The 14,379-nt window shown below is 45.2% G+C and overlaps 6 protein-coding genes across 6 annotated transcripts; 2 read left to right on the top strand and 4 right to left on the bottom strand.

The window, feature by feature from the left end:
* Positions 1 to 353: 353 nt before the first annotated feature.
* On the bottom strand, positions 354 to 3,067 carry GGI43DRAFT_280510 (uncharacterized protein). The gene is made up of 4 exons (XM_083201221.1): positions 2,550 to 3,067; positions 1,806 to 2,414; positions 1,652 to 1,726; positions 354 to 1,580 (listed from the first exon to the last, which is right to left on the bottom strand). Exons 1-4 carry the CDS (start codon positions 2,581 to 2,583, stop codon positions 499 to 501), a joined length of 1,800 nt encoding a protein of 599 aa, XP_083063013.1. The 5' UTR covers positions 2,584 to 3,067; the 3' UTR covers positions 354 to 498.
* Positions 3,068 to 3,232: 165 nt separating this feature from the next.
* On the top strand, positions 3,233 to 5,761 carry GGI43DRAFT_397267 (uncharacterized protein). Its single transcript, XM_083205087.1, has 6 exons — positions 3,233 to 3,604; positions 3,693 to 4,190; positions 4,248 to 4,347; positions 4,416 to 4,557; positions 4,611 to 4,819; positions 4,876 to 5,761. The coding sequence occupies exons 2-6, from the start codon at positions 3,874 to 3,876 to the stop codon at positions 5,338 to 5,340; spliced, it is 1,233 nt and encodes a 410-aa protein (XP_083063014.1). The 5' UTR covers positions 3,233 to 3,604; positions 3,693 to 3,873; the 3' UTR covers positions 5,341 to 5,761.
* Positions 5,762 to 7,912: 2,151 nt separating this feature from the next.
* GGI43DRAFT_280610 (major facilitator superfamily domain-containing protein) lies at positions 7,913 to 9,882 on the top strand. Its single transcript, XM_083201223.1, has 5 exons — positions 7,913 to 8,306; positions 8,380 to 8,394; positions 8,482 to 8,883; positions 8,946 to 9,138; positions 9,209 to 9,882. The coding sequence occupies exons 1-5, from the start codon at positions 8,010 to 8,012 to the stop codon at positions 9,706 to 9,708; spliced, it is 1,407 nt and encodes a 468-aa protein (XP_083063015.1). The 5' UTR covers positions 7,913 to 8,009; the 3' UTR covers positions 9,709 to 9,882.
* GGI43DRAFT_280617 (RNA ligase/cyclic nucleotide phosphodiesterase) lies at positions 9,883 to 11,073 on the bottom strand. Its single transcript, XM_083201224.1, has one exon. It carries the CDS (start codon positions 10,886 to 10,888, stop codon positions 10,151 to 10,153), a length of 738 nt encoding a protein of 245 aa, XP_083063016.1. The 5' UTR covers positions 10,889 to 11,073; the 3' UTR covers positions 9,883 to 10,150.
* Positions 11,074 to 11,413: 340 nt separating this feature from the next.
* Positions 11,414 to 12,227, bottom strand: GGI43DRAFT_397276 (uncharacterized protein). Its single transcript, XM_083205088.1, has 2 exons — positions 11,832 to 12,227; positions 11,414 to 11,771 (listed from the first exon to the last, which is right to left on the bottom strand). The coding sequence occupies exons 1-2, from the start codon at positions 12,102 to 12,104 to the stop codon at positions 11,700 to 11,702; spliced, it is 345 nt and encodes a 114-aa protein (XP_083063017.1). The 5' UTR covers positions 12,105 to 12,227; the 3' UTR covers positions 11,414 to 11,699.
* A 932-nt stretch (positions 12,228 to 13,159) lies between these two features.
* Positions 13,160 to 14,021, bottom strand: GGI43DRAFT_397277 (RidA family protein). Its single transcript, XM_083205089.1, has 2 exons — positions 13,637 to 14,021; positions 13,160 to 13,581 (listed from the first exon to the last, which is right to left on the bottom strand). Exons 1-2 carry the CDS (start codon positions 13,746 to 13,748, stop codon positions 13,262 to 13,264), a joined length of 432 nt encoding a protein of 143 aa, XP_083063018.1. The 5' UTR covers positions 13,749 to 14,021; the 3' UTR covers positions 13,160 to 13,261.
* Between the last annotated feature and the right edge of the window lie 358 nt (positions 14,022 to 14,379).

Genomic DNA, 14,379 nt, shown 5'->3' on the forward strand with positions numbered 1-14,379 from the left:
TCAATTGCCGGTGCCTGAGCAAGAGAAGAACACGAAAACAAGGGACCCCAAATTGGGGATACACGCACAATGGGAATGAGAACATTGAAGCTATAAAAGAGTTATCTGGAGGATAAAGTAGAAGCAGACGTAAAAACCCACCCATTTAAATGTAATAGCTCTTAAAGCAAAATATAGTGTGCCTAAAGATATCAAAGTCAGTGCTGAAGGCTATAAAATTCTCTATTTATTTTCTCCCCACTTGCCTGAGTAGCATACTGTATTGGATGAATATTATGTGTCGCCGATTGGTACATGGTACACTCGACGTCATTTACAAGACATTTTCGCTCTTGGTTGCACATTGATGTCGATCTCGGAATAGTTTTGCTGCTAAAACAGCGGAAGAGTGACACAAAAGTTGGAGGGTATATGGAAACAAGCTGCGTCTCTTTCATTGCTCGGCGGCCATTAAATAAATAGGTATGTAGCTAATTTTAGTAGGAAATATATTTTCGCTCAAGCCGTCCTAGTGCTGCCAATCTTGTCCTCCCAATCCGTGTTGATGTCACGATAATCCTCTGCGCCATAGGGGCTCGTCGCCTCTGTGAGCAGCCCTCTAGGCTTACGGCGAGGATTCAGACCGAGGTCTTTCTGTAGCATATCAAGGTAGTAGACAGCGTCGAAAATGAATGACGGGGCCTTTGTCTCAGTAGGGTAGCGCCATTTGAGAAAGCGGTTGTGCAACATCGTCTCGTATCGCAGCTTGCTCATAGCCTTGGCATCGCCTACAGATCGAGCAGGATCCTGTGCAAGGAGGCCACCAAAGTAAGCGCCAATCCACAGGCCTTGGATATGCGCAGTAAGTGTATTGCTAAAGTTGCTGACGAAGCCGCAAAATGCCACATCGCGAGAGCTGAGAAAGCGTTCTGATGGAGGGACGAGGAAGTGATACAGCATATAAGGTGTCTGTGGCGTATATGGTGTCACAGTTTCCTTGCTCGATATTCCCTTTTGATTTGTCAAGGGAACATAGTTCTCGTTCCAGATTGGCTGGTCTTTTAGCCTGGGGTAACGCTTGGCGATCTCGTTATCCGCTTTTTTGATGAGATCCTGCTGATTCGCAAGATCTTCCGCTGGCGCGTCTGTGTCGATGTCATGTGGTATCCCAAGTTCATTTTCGATGCCCTCGGGTAAGAATTTGATTGGAGGACTGTTCTTCCAACCTGTATTGGAGATTAGAGCATCCGAGTCAAAGGAGGAGCCATCGGAAAGATGAACCTTGCCCTGGCTGAGATGGTCAATCTCGCCGATATGAATCTTAATCTTGCCGCTGCGAACGAGTTCTAAAACGTCACTGTCGTAATTGAGAATACTAAAGCTGGTTGCGGTGAACATGGCTGGCATCCAAGGTTTCAGTTTTGCTGTCTCAGGGTGCGAGTCATATCCTACGAGAGTCAAGACATCGCCTCCGAGGATTGCCCAAAATGCATTGACAATAAGGCGGCCGATAAAAGTGCCGTGAAGGAAGCGCTGAATGTTGGTGTAGCCAGCAGCATCGCCGTAGATACATGGACTGAACCATGTAAGGAAGCGCATATCTATATGTCATAGGTTAGACTTTTATAAGGCACCATAGAAGCGGAGAATACATGTGCTGGGCTTTACGCACTCGCAAGCTTTTCGATCCATTTCTTGAATGGAGTCACATATGATGGTGAAATCCAGCACGGACCATGGCCAGACGCTACAAGATTTCGAGTTAGCACTTTGATGTCTCTTTTTCTCGTGACGGGAATAAAGGAAAGAAATAAGGACCAACGAACATCGAATGACCCAATTCACTTGAACACCGGCGGTGGCATATGTGTAAGCGGCATCCCAGCCAAACTTTGTCGCGCCAAACACAGTAACCGCTTTGGACGTCTTGATAGTATCTCGATTCTGCTGAAAGTACTTGCTGTGAAAGACCTTGCCACCGAAACTTTCCTGGCCCTCAAAGTGAGGCATAAAGGGCTCTGAAGTTAGCCCGGTTGCGACAATGAAGCGCTTCGCAAAGACCTTGGACTCTTGGCCCTCATGATTGACGACGGTCAAGATCCATCCGCCCTTGGGCGTTTCTTGATGCTCGGCAACCGTAACCTTGGTTTGAAGACGGATTGCGCTTCCAAGATTGAACTTTTCCACGTATGCCTTGAGATACGTGTTTGTGACCTCTCCGGGAATGTACTGGCCTGGTTTGACGTCGAATAGTTTTGGGTCCATTGGGAAATCCGGATACTCGTATGTCCCCAACAGGTTGTTGCTCTTCAAGTCGGGATACAGTCGCTCATCGGCCCATGTACCGCCGACAGAGGATTGAGGGTCAAACACCACAAGCGAATCATCTGGGTGGACAGCGCGATATTGCTTCGCGGCGGCCAGTCCATACCATCCTAACATACATGGCGAATTAGCATCCCAAGTTCATTTTCAATTTTTGCGACATGCCAAGACACAAAAGAGAATAAAATAAAGGAAAGTAAGAAATAAACAAACAAAAAAGGTAAAGCGAGGAAGGGATTACTTACCGGCGCCGGCCACGGCGCAGTCGAATGTCTCCATCGTGGTATCAGTATCTCCAGCCACTGGAAGCTGAATTGATTTGCCGAAAACTTTTCTTTTTGTTTGAGCTTCCTTCTGGCTACCACCATGATGGGGAGCCGTGTTGATCAAATACTGAGCACTAGCAGTATGACAACCAGGATACGGGAGGGGGGTCTGTTACACTCCACCGGATAGTTCCCCTAAACCTTGGTTAAGGATTTCTCTAGTTACTAGTTCGGTTGTAGAGATGACAAGGTGTTGCACCCTACAACTAAGACACACGGCCGGATAGCCAACATGCAGATTGTTGACCCGCAAGTATATGCAGTTGCTCTTTGGGGCTAAAAAGCGGGAATTCTTCAACGCAATTTGAGATAGACAGTGGATAAATTGAGAGAGATCAGCAGATGAATTGAGCAATTTTATTCTACTCTAAGCTAACACCGGCTCTCGGGCTTGATTCAATTAAACACATGTAAGCTCTTTAGCAGCTGGAATGGAGAGGATTTGTAGGATCAGACATGAACTTTCTTTTTATGGAGACATGCGCGTAGAGTCCAAGTCATCCGCGCAAGTGGGCGGGGAGCAAAATAATACAGTAGAGCATTTTCTAACGGTCAGCACACCTGTACTAATACGCACATTGTCGTACCGGTTTTCCTGGCATGTTATCAAGTGCTTTTACTTAGATAACTTTATTTTAGTCTTATTAATTCTACTAAATTCTACTGCCTCTACCGTCTCTACCACTGTTGCTTCTATTGCTTCTACTTTATCCACTGGTTGACTCTTTTCTAGCTTTAGCGTTCTTATTCCCACCTGTGTGTGTATTTTCATCTTGCGCCTTGTCGTCGTTCTCAGACTGACTGCGGCCCCCTGCGCTAATAACGGTGGGGAGCTATCTGCAGATTGCCCACCATTAAACGGCCTGTTGCCGGGGTCAACAGGTTGATGGTACTCTCTAACGCCGGCTGGGTCGCATTGACCCTTACGGCAGATACAAACAGTACATTGAAGAGGCCTCGTTTTGGAATGACATGTAAGTACCCTGGCACAACGGTGATACCGAACCAACACTGTGCGATGAGAAGTGACGGTCCTATAGGATGCTAACTACTTTTATACAGAGAGGAGATTGGAAGGAGTGAAATATGACAATCTTGCTCTTCCGTCAGGCTGTGCTCTCTGTTGGTTGATTTGTTTGATTTGGTTGACGGTTTGCAAGTGGCAGAGGGGCTATATACGAAGGCTTAGACACTCCTTTGGAAGACTTTTACAAGCAAACATCTCATCATCAGACGATACATCATGCCAAGTCCTCCACCAGATCCGGCAGCACAGGCCGCAGCAGCTGCAGCTTTCCAACAATTCACAATCGAAGCGTGGACTCTCCTTGGTGTTGGGATCGCAGTCACTATCCTTAGGACAATCTCTCGCATTCGATATGCCGGCTTTCGAAGCCTAGGTGGTGACGATTATCTCGCATGGCTGGCCATTATCTTTTATTCAGCCGAGACATCTCTGGCTTACAGCGTTGGTCATGTAGCAAATGGTCTTGCAAACAACGGCATGACCGATGCTCAGCGAGCTGCGCTTTCGCCAGATAGCCCGGAGTTTCGATTAAGGTAGGTAATTATCAGGTAAAAGATGGCTTTATGCTCTCCTACTAATCTGTTCATTAGAGTCATAGGATCGAAGATACAACTTGCAGGGTGGTCGACGTACTCGACGCTCCTTTGGACACTCAAGGCGTCGTTGCTAGTGTTTTATATACGATTAACGGTATAACTACTGGGCCTGATAGCCGTTATCCTCTATCTGAATGAGCGTTTGCTGATATACCTTCATAGGAGGGCTTAGCTCGACATTATCGCATTCGAATCTACATTGGTTTTGCCTTTCTTGCAGTCAGCTATCTTGTTGTAGCTCTAAACCTTTACCTCTCATGTCGACCCTTTCAAAAGTTCTGGCAGATATTCCCAGATCCTGGAAGTTGGTACTCCTGATCGCAGAAACTTTGGATTTTGTATTGACTTGAGTTATAGATGTTTGCCAGCCCGCCATATCTAACCAGATTATTTGGGTTTACTGGGCGTTCAACGTAATGACCGATTTATACATTATATCAGTCCCACTGCCCATGCTATGGGGATCCAGTCTGAAGCCTCTAAAGAAGGCTGGACTCATGGTTCTCTTTAGTGGCGGTATTTTCGTCGTCGTGTGTGCCACCCTACGAAGTGTTCTGATCGTCCTGGTACGCCACCTATGCTCTCTGATACAAATACGTAAACTAACATCGCAATGTTTTAGGACACAGAGAATGGTGCACAATTAGCTGGATCTTGGGCTGTCCGAGAAACCTTCGTTGCCGTCGTTACAACCAACTTGCCCATGATATTTCCTCTCCTCAAAGGGTTATTTGGGCCCATCTTCGGATCCATCGCCGACTCAATACGCTCTACACAAAAATCTGAAGGGTTAACACCAAAAGGCATTGTCACCTTTGGAGGGAGTTCCAAGAGCTGGCGGGGCCGTGGACCGCCAACAGCAAATCCAATAACAAATTTTACAATGAATGAGAGCGAAGAGCGCATGGTCGAATCTGTCGGAATGCAGGACCTCAAAGCATGGAGCGATAACCGAGATGAAGACCAGGGACATGGATTGGAACCGGGTGAAGAGGGTAGGGGTATTCGCAAAGATGTTGAGATCAACATAGTGCATGAAGATCGGCCAAAGCGGACTACCTCAAAAGCCACAGATAACCGCGGATGAGCGTTCGAGAAGACCCTAGGGGGCGTTTCCATTCCCCGACAGCACCAATGCGGAGTGATACTAATCACTGATGATGCCGTTTTCTATATTACATTAAATCCCCCTTTTTAGACGCTATTAACGACTAGTCCTAACCGTTTACTGGATACGGGGTTGCAGATCATACACTACCGGTTGTTTTGAGGAGCGTTGACATCTCTGCTAGCGGATTATCTTCCGTCTACTTTAGCAAGCTATCGTGATAAAACATGCACTCGCCAGGGAAGGATTTTACATTGAAACGAATAGATAGATTCATGTTAATAGAAGACTGCTTTTTTTGGCGCGGGACGTTTTGGCGAAACTGGGCGAATCATACATACAAAGAATTACGTTGTGTCTTAGAACAGCTTGATAGTTGAAATGGAATTCTACATGCTAACTCAAGTCGCAACTAGCGTAGATGGTTGAGCAATAAAAAAAACAACTAAAAACGATTCATTACAATTCAGCCGCACCCTCATGATGTCTTCGATCAGTGATAGGACGCTGATGCATGCAAGCTCTAATAGTATAGTGCTCGTATACCCCTATCCTCTCATTTGACGGCCCATGGTAGCGTGCGCCCTATTGCTAAGACGGCACTCATTCATTACCAGTATACTTACAATGGAAATGATTTGCAATTGGCCTGTTAGGGATTACGTACGGCCAAGAATAGTTCGTTTCATTATTCGTGGGAATAGCACCTAATAAGCCACAGCTTGCTTTTTATTCTCCGCAAACAGGCTTCCCCTGCTACGAAGTACACGTACGGAAAAATTAGTGAAGGCCGTTATTGGTGCGAGGGCTAGTAAGCACTCTAAAAAAAAAGGGAATTACCGCGAATAGAATACCGTGTGCATTCATGTTCTTCTATTCAGCTATGGGTGGCAATAGCCATTGGGTTACATGATAGATCAAAAAACTGGGAAGGAATTAGGAATATCACCCATCACATATCCATTAGCCTGCTATGGCGTAGCTTCAATCCATATCTTTTTTTTTAAAAAAAAAAAATATATTAACTTGAACGTATATAGTAGATGACCCTTGCAAAGCCCGCGGCGAAAACATATTTTCGCCCCCATTATAGCGCCAAAGCGCATAGCCGGATCACAGCCGGATCCCCTACCCTGGTCGCCGCCGATATCCAAAAGGGAACATGTGAAAGTGCGTAAAAATGACATGTCAATGGCACACAATACCTTTTTAGTTTACAGACACACCACTTATCAAGCTTAGGTGAAGTTTGAGGACGGATGAAAGGGAAATGATATCCCTTTTAGTAATGGTATTGTGTAAAAAGAAGACATGTGATATGGGACAATCCAGGTTCCTCGGCATAAAGCGGTTCAGTTGACGGAATATATTTACATTTACACTACCTCTTGAGCATTCAAATGTCTGGCTAGGAGTAAAATTTTACCAGTAGTCGTGGAGCTGAGATTGGAAGCTCAGGCATAGAAGGAAGACGTGCTCTGCGTCAATCACTATACGCACAGACTGGGGGCCAAAACGAAGCACAGATGGGGTGATTTCTTCGGTTGCTATTCCGCCAGGGTGCCATATCACACATTATATGCCTCTCTGCCCCTAAACGGCAATACCATTCAATACATTACACAGTATTGTCCACACGGTGATTGCTCACGCATATGTGGTAGCACAAAACGACCTCTTTGGTGGTAGGATGTACAGCTAAATAATCTACAAAGATATGTCCCCTGAAAGCTGTTAATATTTCAGTACCATCCAGCATATCCACTGTAGCACATGCTACATATTCGCGCCAAGCAAACGGCGATTCGGTTTCGCTTCCAATTGCGAAATAGAAGTCCGGCCAAGACAGCTCCATCACAGCTGATCATCTTTATTTCGGATTCTCGTATACCAAATAGCAATGAGCGCTTGTCTCAAAGCCTTTTAGTGGCGACATCAGGAGCAAGGTATAAACGACGCTACCCGTTTTACGATGCCTCATGTCTCCGGGAGCTTTCCGGAAAGTAACAGCCCTCGATGTATTGGTGGGCAGCTCTGTTCTGTTTCACCTTGGGCTGTCTGCGGGTTAGATTGTCAGCCTGCTCTATGGGATTAGCGGAATGGTTGGTGCTATGATGGCCGAAATCCGACGCAATGTCTAGAAGGATCAGACTATTCTCATATTGAAGCGCATTGAGTTGTGCTTACGAAGCAATTGGCTCAACTGAGTTCTCTATATATAGCACTAGCACTCGGCAGATGGATGGTAAGATTGAAGTGCATACTCCGTACATGTACACATGTATACTTGGCACAAATTTCGTATCGTTTCAATGGCAACATGCCCCTTTACGGATCGACAGCCTCGCCATAAAGAACGAAATGGAATTGCCCTTGGTTTATCTCAAAAAGGGAAAACATTCTTGATGACTACCTACATACGAGTGTGGATAGCTATTCTTGGCTGGTGCTGATGCCCCGCGGCAAGAAAATCGGGCTAGGATCTGCCAAAATCACAGGCGCCAAGAGAAACTCCGCACTTGGACACCGATAACGGCTTTGGTCAGTTAGGATTCTACTTCTCCAGCTTCACATCTGTGTCCTCTGTACCAGACAAAAAGATGGATATGAATGTCGTGACAATAATATAATGAAATAAGATCCATAATATGTCAACCACTGCAACTACCGTCCAGTATGAATCGCGACCCGCCGCGGAGGCTATAGAATTGCGGCACCTCGGCTCGGGGACGTCCTCGGGCCGCCAGATCGGTCCTGAGACAAAAGAAGCACCACATGTTGAAGAGGCGGGACCGCACGTTTCAGACGGCGATGATGGCGGCGGCCCGCCGATGAATGCTCTTACCGAGGTAGAGAGGTGGAATCGACCAGCGAAGAACATTGGCAGGCTTGCGTTTGCGTTTGTGTCGTTTGCTATTGCAGGGATGAACGATGCTGCTGTTGGTGTAAGTTGAGCGTGGTCCTCTGTGCTGTATCATGAACTGTGATGAAGATGGGGCTAATTTGCAATGTTTTTAGGCATTGATCCCATATGTAAGTTGTCATTTCAGCCAACATTAACTTCCCAGTGATGAAGCTATCGAATATTCTTACTCACCATAAAATCATTCACTCTGATAGCTTGAAGAGTACTATAGTCTCAGCTACACTGTCATATCTCTCATTTTCCTTACGCCCTTTATCGGCTACTCAGTCGCTGCTTTTACCAATGCCCGAATCCACGTCCAATTCGGCCAGCGAGGTGTGGCCATCATGGCGCCCATATGCCATCTCATAACATTTGCCGTCCTCGCCTCTCACCCGCCATACCCAGCTCTTGTTGTTTGTAATGCCATCAGCGGATTTGGCAATGGCTTGACAGACGCATGTTTCTGCGCATGGATTGGCGCTATGGATAAGGCGAATACGATTCAAGGATTTTTGCATTCTTGCTACTCTCTCGGGGCATTGTTTTCGCCGTTGATTGCCACTTCCATGGTCGTCAAGGCTGGTCTGCCTTGGTATACCTATTATTATATCATGGTGAGATTTTGGCATGACATTTACGAATTGAAAGCATTTAGAAACTAAATTTTCCTATACAGATTGGCATGTCAGGCCTGGAGTTTGTTGGACTCGTCATTTTCTTCTGGGATAAGACGGGCGCGGTGTATCGTGCGGAACATGCAAACGAGAATGCAGAAGCCGGGGCTGGTGGTGCTGGAACCCGCGAGGCAATGAAGTCCAAAGTCACCTGGCTTTGTGCGCTTTTCTTTTTTGCTTACATGGGCGTGGAAGGTAAGTTTATCTTATGCATATTGTACTTGTCCTCTGCATAGGTATTTACACTAATACTCGTGGATAACAGTCGGCCTCGGTGGCTGGGTAGTCACATTCATGCTTCGTGTTCGACACGCTTCAGCTTACGCATCTGGAATCTCTGGCTCAGGTTTTTGGGCAGGCATGGCGGTCGGCCGCGCAGCCTTGGGATTTGTGACGGAGCGATTCGGTGAGAGGCTATGCTTGGCCATATACCTTGGTATATGCCTTGGTTTGCAGCTTCTGTTCTGGCTGGTCCCACAGTTTGTTGTTTCTGCTGTCGCCGTTGCCTTTCTAGGCTTCTTCTTGGGCCCAATGTTCCCCGGTGCCGTCATGGTGACGGCCAAACTGTTGCCGAAGCGCATTCATGTCAGTGCCATCGGGTTTGCCATGGCCATGGGTGGTACAGGAGGAACTGTGTTCCCTTTTATTATCGGTGCTATTGCATCGCATAGAAGCGTTTCGGTCTTGCAGCCCATTGTTCTGGCACTTATTGCCGTAATATCTGCTGTCTGGCTAAGCTTTCCCCGTATTAAGAAGCGAGACTGAGGTGATTCTCTTCATTGAGGTGAATTAAGACTTGCTTTTCAAGCAGCTGCTACTGCTACTCCTGCACTTCATTTCTCTCTATCCCTTTGCTACTCCCTCTCTTCCCTGTATCTAGGGACTTGAACGGGATGGGTGGTGTCACAGCCCTAACAGGGCATCAAGTAGCAGGAGAAGGAAAGGATAATTAGTGAGAGAGATAGTGAGAAGAGAAGAAGATAAAGATGGACAAGGACAAAATCAGGCACAGGAGAGCAATAAAGGTAAGAAGACGACTGTAATTCAATGATGTAACATAAAGCTGCCTAATTCATTAATTCGCTATAATCTTCTAACTACAGACATCTAATTTCTCCAGATCTCATTTCCAAAAAGATAATAATTTCGGGGCATGGCTGTTTGATGCGATTTGCAAGCTTGACTTATCGATTTATATGGCTTAGAGCTACTTGAGAAACATCTGTCGATGAAATGCGAACATATCGTCAAAGTGACAGAATTCTGGCGCACCTAGCTCAAAATCATGCGGAATCGTCACATACAATTCTTGAAATAAGTTTAGGAGATCTTTTTCGTCTTCACGACCCATCAGAGCAACCTTGTATGCAAGAGCTAAATGAAACACATAAATTTCATGGCCACGAGCTCGAATTTGCAACAAATTAGATAGCCTATCACGTAGTCCTCTTAAGCTCTTTTCTTCTTCATCGTCAATAGGAGCAAGATCCAGCCGGATACCGCTCCGACTCATGATCAATCCTGTGATAGCGAGACGCAGTGGAACCGGGACATCGAGATCGAATTTAGAAAGCTTGTGTTTGAAAAGATCATGGCAGGTGACCAGCGGTGCGTCGAGTGGTAGATCTTTGGGCCAAACGTCAGGCTTACGTCTCTGGTCACAAACGCCTTCAAAGACAGTCATATGCCAGCTTGATGGCGGAAGAAGAGTATGGAATTTAGTGAATTTGCTGTTGTTGAGCTTCTCGTGAATTGTCAAAAGAGCCCTATGGAGAGCGCTGTCTAAAGGTAGGTGGCTGATGATTGTATTTCCAGCAAATGGCAGCACTTGGCCACTGAGATCGAATTTCTTGCCAGTCCACTTTGTAACTTCTTTAGGGACATTCTCGGAAGTGTTTATTACGCTGTCTTTAGTACATGTATTATTGCTAGGATAGGGAGCCATGACAATAGAGAACTACGACATCAAGATTGGATTTGTGCATGCAAATGACATGCCGAAATGAGCGATGGTGCAAAAACAGCCACTCTTCATATTCGAGCGCTCTTTTTCCCCAACGATAAAATGAAGAGAACGGTGAGGGGCAGATTTTGTGAGGAAATATGGATATGCTCATATTATATACATCTGGATATCATCAGACAGCAACCATTTTGGACTCACCACAGCCTGTCGAATTCCTAGCCCAATGACATTCCACACGACTTATCTCTAACCGACGAGGGATTATCTACTGCCGACCGCCTCACCTGACCATGCCAAATATTCTCGGGCATTTGTGTAGATTAATGGATATGCATCGCCTAATCCGCATTACACTTTTTGTGCCCTTTGCGGAATGGCAGACGCAGCTATTATTGCGCAAGTCCATTCCAACGCGAGGATCCTGGTTTTTGCTTTAATCTTTAGATCTCTAAAATATACTTGGAAAAAGACATTCATGGATGGATCATCTCATCATCTCTAGTGTAAGCGATGTAATCTTCTGTAGTAATTTCCATATGGTGAAACCCGAAAGCTTGATTCACACCAGGTAATCTATAGGTAATTAAAAATTCACGGTTTTATTGCAGAAGGCGCTGTTGAAACCTTCCAGTCCCATTTTTTGACCGGGTAATCTAGAGCTTCTCAGTCAATGCATATGCCAAATCACAGTTAATCATAATACTTGGACAGCATAGATTCAGTTTCGTGAGAATTTAAGTGTGGTGAAGCGTCATTAGAGACGCCCGCCTTATCTAAGAAGCTCAATCGTTTACGCAATCAGCTGCCTCAAAGCCGACTCCTCCTGGCCCTCAACGTCGCCGAGACGTGCAACCTCCTTGCCCTGAGAAGATGGTTAATTCATGACAACAAAATAAGCAAGTGCGTGAGATTGCTAGCTTACGTTTTCCACTCTCACAATCGTTGGCAGACAGTCAATATTGTATGGAGCATTGCGCCACTTGTTGTTCGGATTGCCCCTCCACTCCGCACGAGTACCAGCCTGGATGACATATGCTGAAGGTGCTGATTCTGCACCAAAGACATTCTTCAGAGCCGGAAGAGCGTTTCGACAGTCAGGACACCATGATGATTGGCCATTCTCTGGTGACGCGAAGTAGACGACATAGTGGGCGTCAGGGCTCGTGGGAGGAGCTTCCACATCGATTAAAGGCATTTTGATAGGATTGTAAAGAGGATAGATTACGAGTACAGTTGCAGAGGCAGATAAGATGGTTAATAAATGAAGACTGTGAGCTCTGACGAGAAGCTTCTAGCCTTGATGTGGAATTTAGAGCCATGGAGATTAGAAATTGAAGATCACATGACGTTTAGCGGACTTTCCGCAGATTGCATCATTTTCCACGACTTTGCGACTTTAACAATACTAGCAATATTATGCTATTTGCCATGGAAATTAATTTATTTTAATTGAAGCGGATGGCAAATTTCAATTCAATAGAATTTTAATTGTATGCGCGGATGCAGCGTTTGGCCAATCGACTTTCGCCAATATGCATGTGAGGTGCTAAGACAGGACAAAACTCCGTAGTAGGTACAGCTTGACTGTATCGCCAAGTATTGCCGCTCTAGTGGGACAACCTCCTAATCGCCTCATCAGCGAGCATATTTTTTTAATGCACCGTGGAAATAATTCAACCCCTTCCAAGGAAGAATATGCAGAACTTTTCCTTCCATTGGACATACAAAGAGAAGAAAAATTAGCCAATCCTTTATGAAATTATCAAGAGGGTGTATTCATACTAGACGCCAAGGGTTTTATAGAGCCAGCATGCTTGTGATGGTTGGAAGGCTAAGGCGTGCGAAACGTTTGAAGTCAGTATTCCATCTAGCTTTATTTCCTAAAGAGGGCTTGGCTTCCCTTATTCCCCCAGGCACAGCTTGTAGCTCCTTCACTAAATATATTAGCACTAGTATAAAAAATAATGAAAGCAGCAGAAGCAGTAGAAGAGGCCACGGAGAGATGCTGTTTACGGCGCTTTCCAAAAGGCTTGCAAAGATGAGATTGCAGCTCCTACCAATACTACCTAATATTTAAATAATTAAGCATAAAATAAAGGTTATTTTTTAGATCTCTCATGAAATCTCCTTTTGTATCTCTTATTCTTTGTAGGCTCAGTCTAATAATACGTGCTCATGTAACTCACTTGAGAATTCCTGTTTGGAATCAACAACAACAGTTTTAGAGGTCATTCACTGGTATACTGGGGATTTTACGAATCAATTGTTGACTATATTTCTTCGTAATAATATAAAACTAATATCTTTCATTTGCTTGGTGCTGCTTGTGCTCGATAATACTAATATCATCTCTTATTTGCTTGATGTTGCTTGTGCTCCTTCGGGATCGTGCGCGATCACCTCGATTTCTACCTGCATGGCCTCATCGCCCAATCTAGTTACTCCTATACAGGTCCAGAGCGGACTGTGGTTTGGCATATAAGCCTTGAAATTCCGTACCATGGCCCCCATTGCCTCGTTGTTGAGAGAGACATGGTAAGAATTAACACGATAAACTTGCGACCATCCTTTACCGCCAGCATCCTTCAAAGTGAGCTCAACATTGGCAAAGGCCTGGTCGATTTGCGCACTGACATCGCTTTCATACTTGCCGGTAGTGGGATGCCATCCTCCTAAGGGAAAATAACATAAGCGCCGAACTATGTAGCACCATATTTCCCTTCTTACCTTGACCAGAGATTTCAATTCGATCGCCAACACGGACGGCCTGGTTGTAAGAATATTTTTCTACATTCCTTTTACCGACACCGTCGTAAGAATAATACTTTAAATGAGACATTCCGATAATATGAGCTTTTTTTTATGCTGGAGCTTTTAAAGTGGTGGTGCTGCAGTAGCTGACGCGCGGCGCGGGAAGGGCTTATATATATATACCCGTTTGCTGTATCATCGATGCAACAGTAGTACAGCTAGCAGCCGTTTAGATGGTGAAGTCTAACTCAATGATTTGTAATTCGGCATCTAGTTTGTATGTAATTCGGCATATGGTTTGTAAGCAAGGAATGAATACAGAGTATAAGAAGCCGAAGTTGGGCTATACAGTGGATGGTGCAATGTTCTGCAGTGAGGTGCAACACATTGTTTGCCTACACCAAAAAGTCTTACTGAGTCGCTATTCTTGGAATGCATTTTCCGCGATGCCTTTTTCCGCTAATGTAAGATGGGACACTTGAGCCTACTGCGGGTATAGACAGTAAACTAGAAAAAAGGAAAAAGATAGTTCGTTAATAGCGCGCGGACTTTCTCTAAGTGAAGTTAACGGCGGTCTTTTATTGGGATTATGCATACCTTGGACGCCGTGGCTCCGGAAAAGATACGATAATGGGTTAAAATATTGTATTGCGCCCGTTTGTTAGCTTTAATTAGCTTGATCAATTCCTTCATAAAGAGACCATTCGAGATGAAAGAGA

This window comes from Trichoderma evansii (assembly GCF_050947405.1).
Source record: "Trichoderma evansii strain SZMC 28006 chromosome Unknown GGI43scaffold_4, whole genome shotgun sequence".
Classification (NCBI taxonomy): domain Eukaryota; kingdom Fungi; phylum Ascomycota; class Sordariomycetes; order Hypocreales; family Hypocreaceae; genus Trichoderma; species Trichoderma evansii.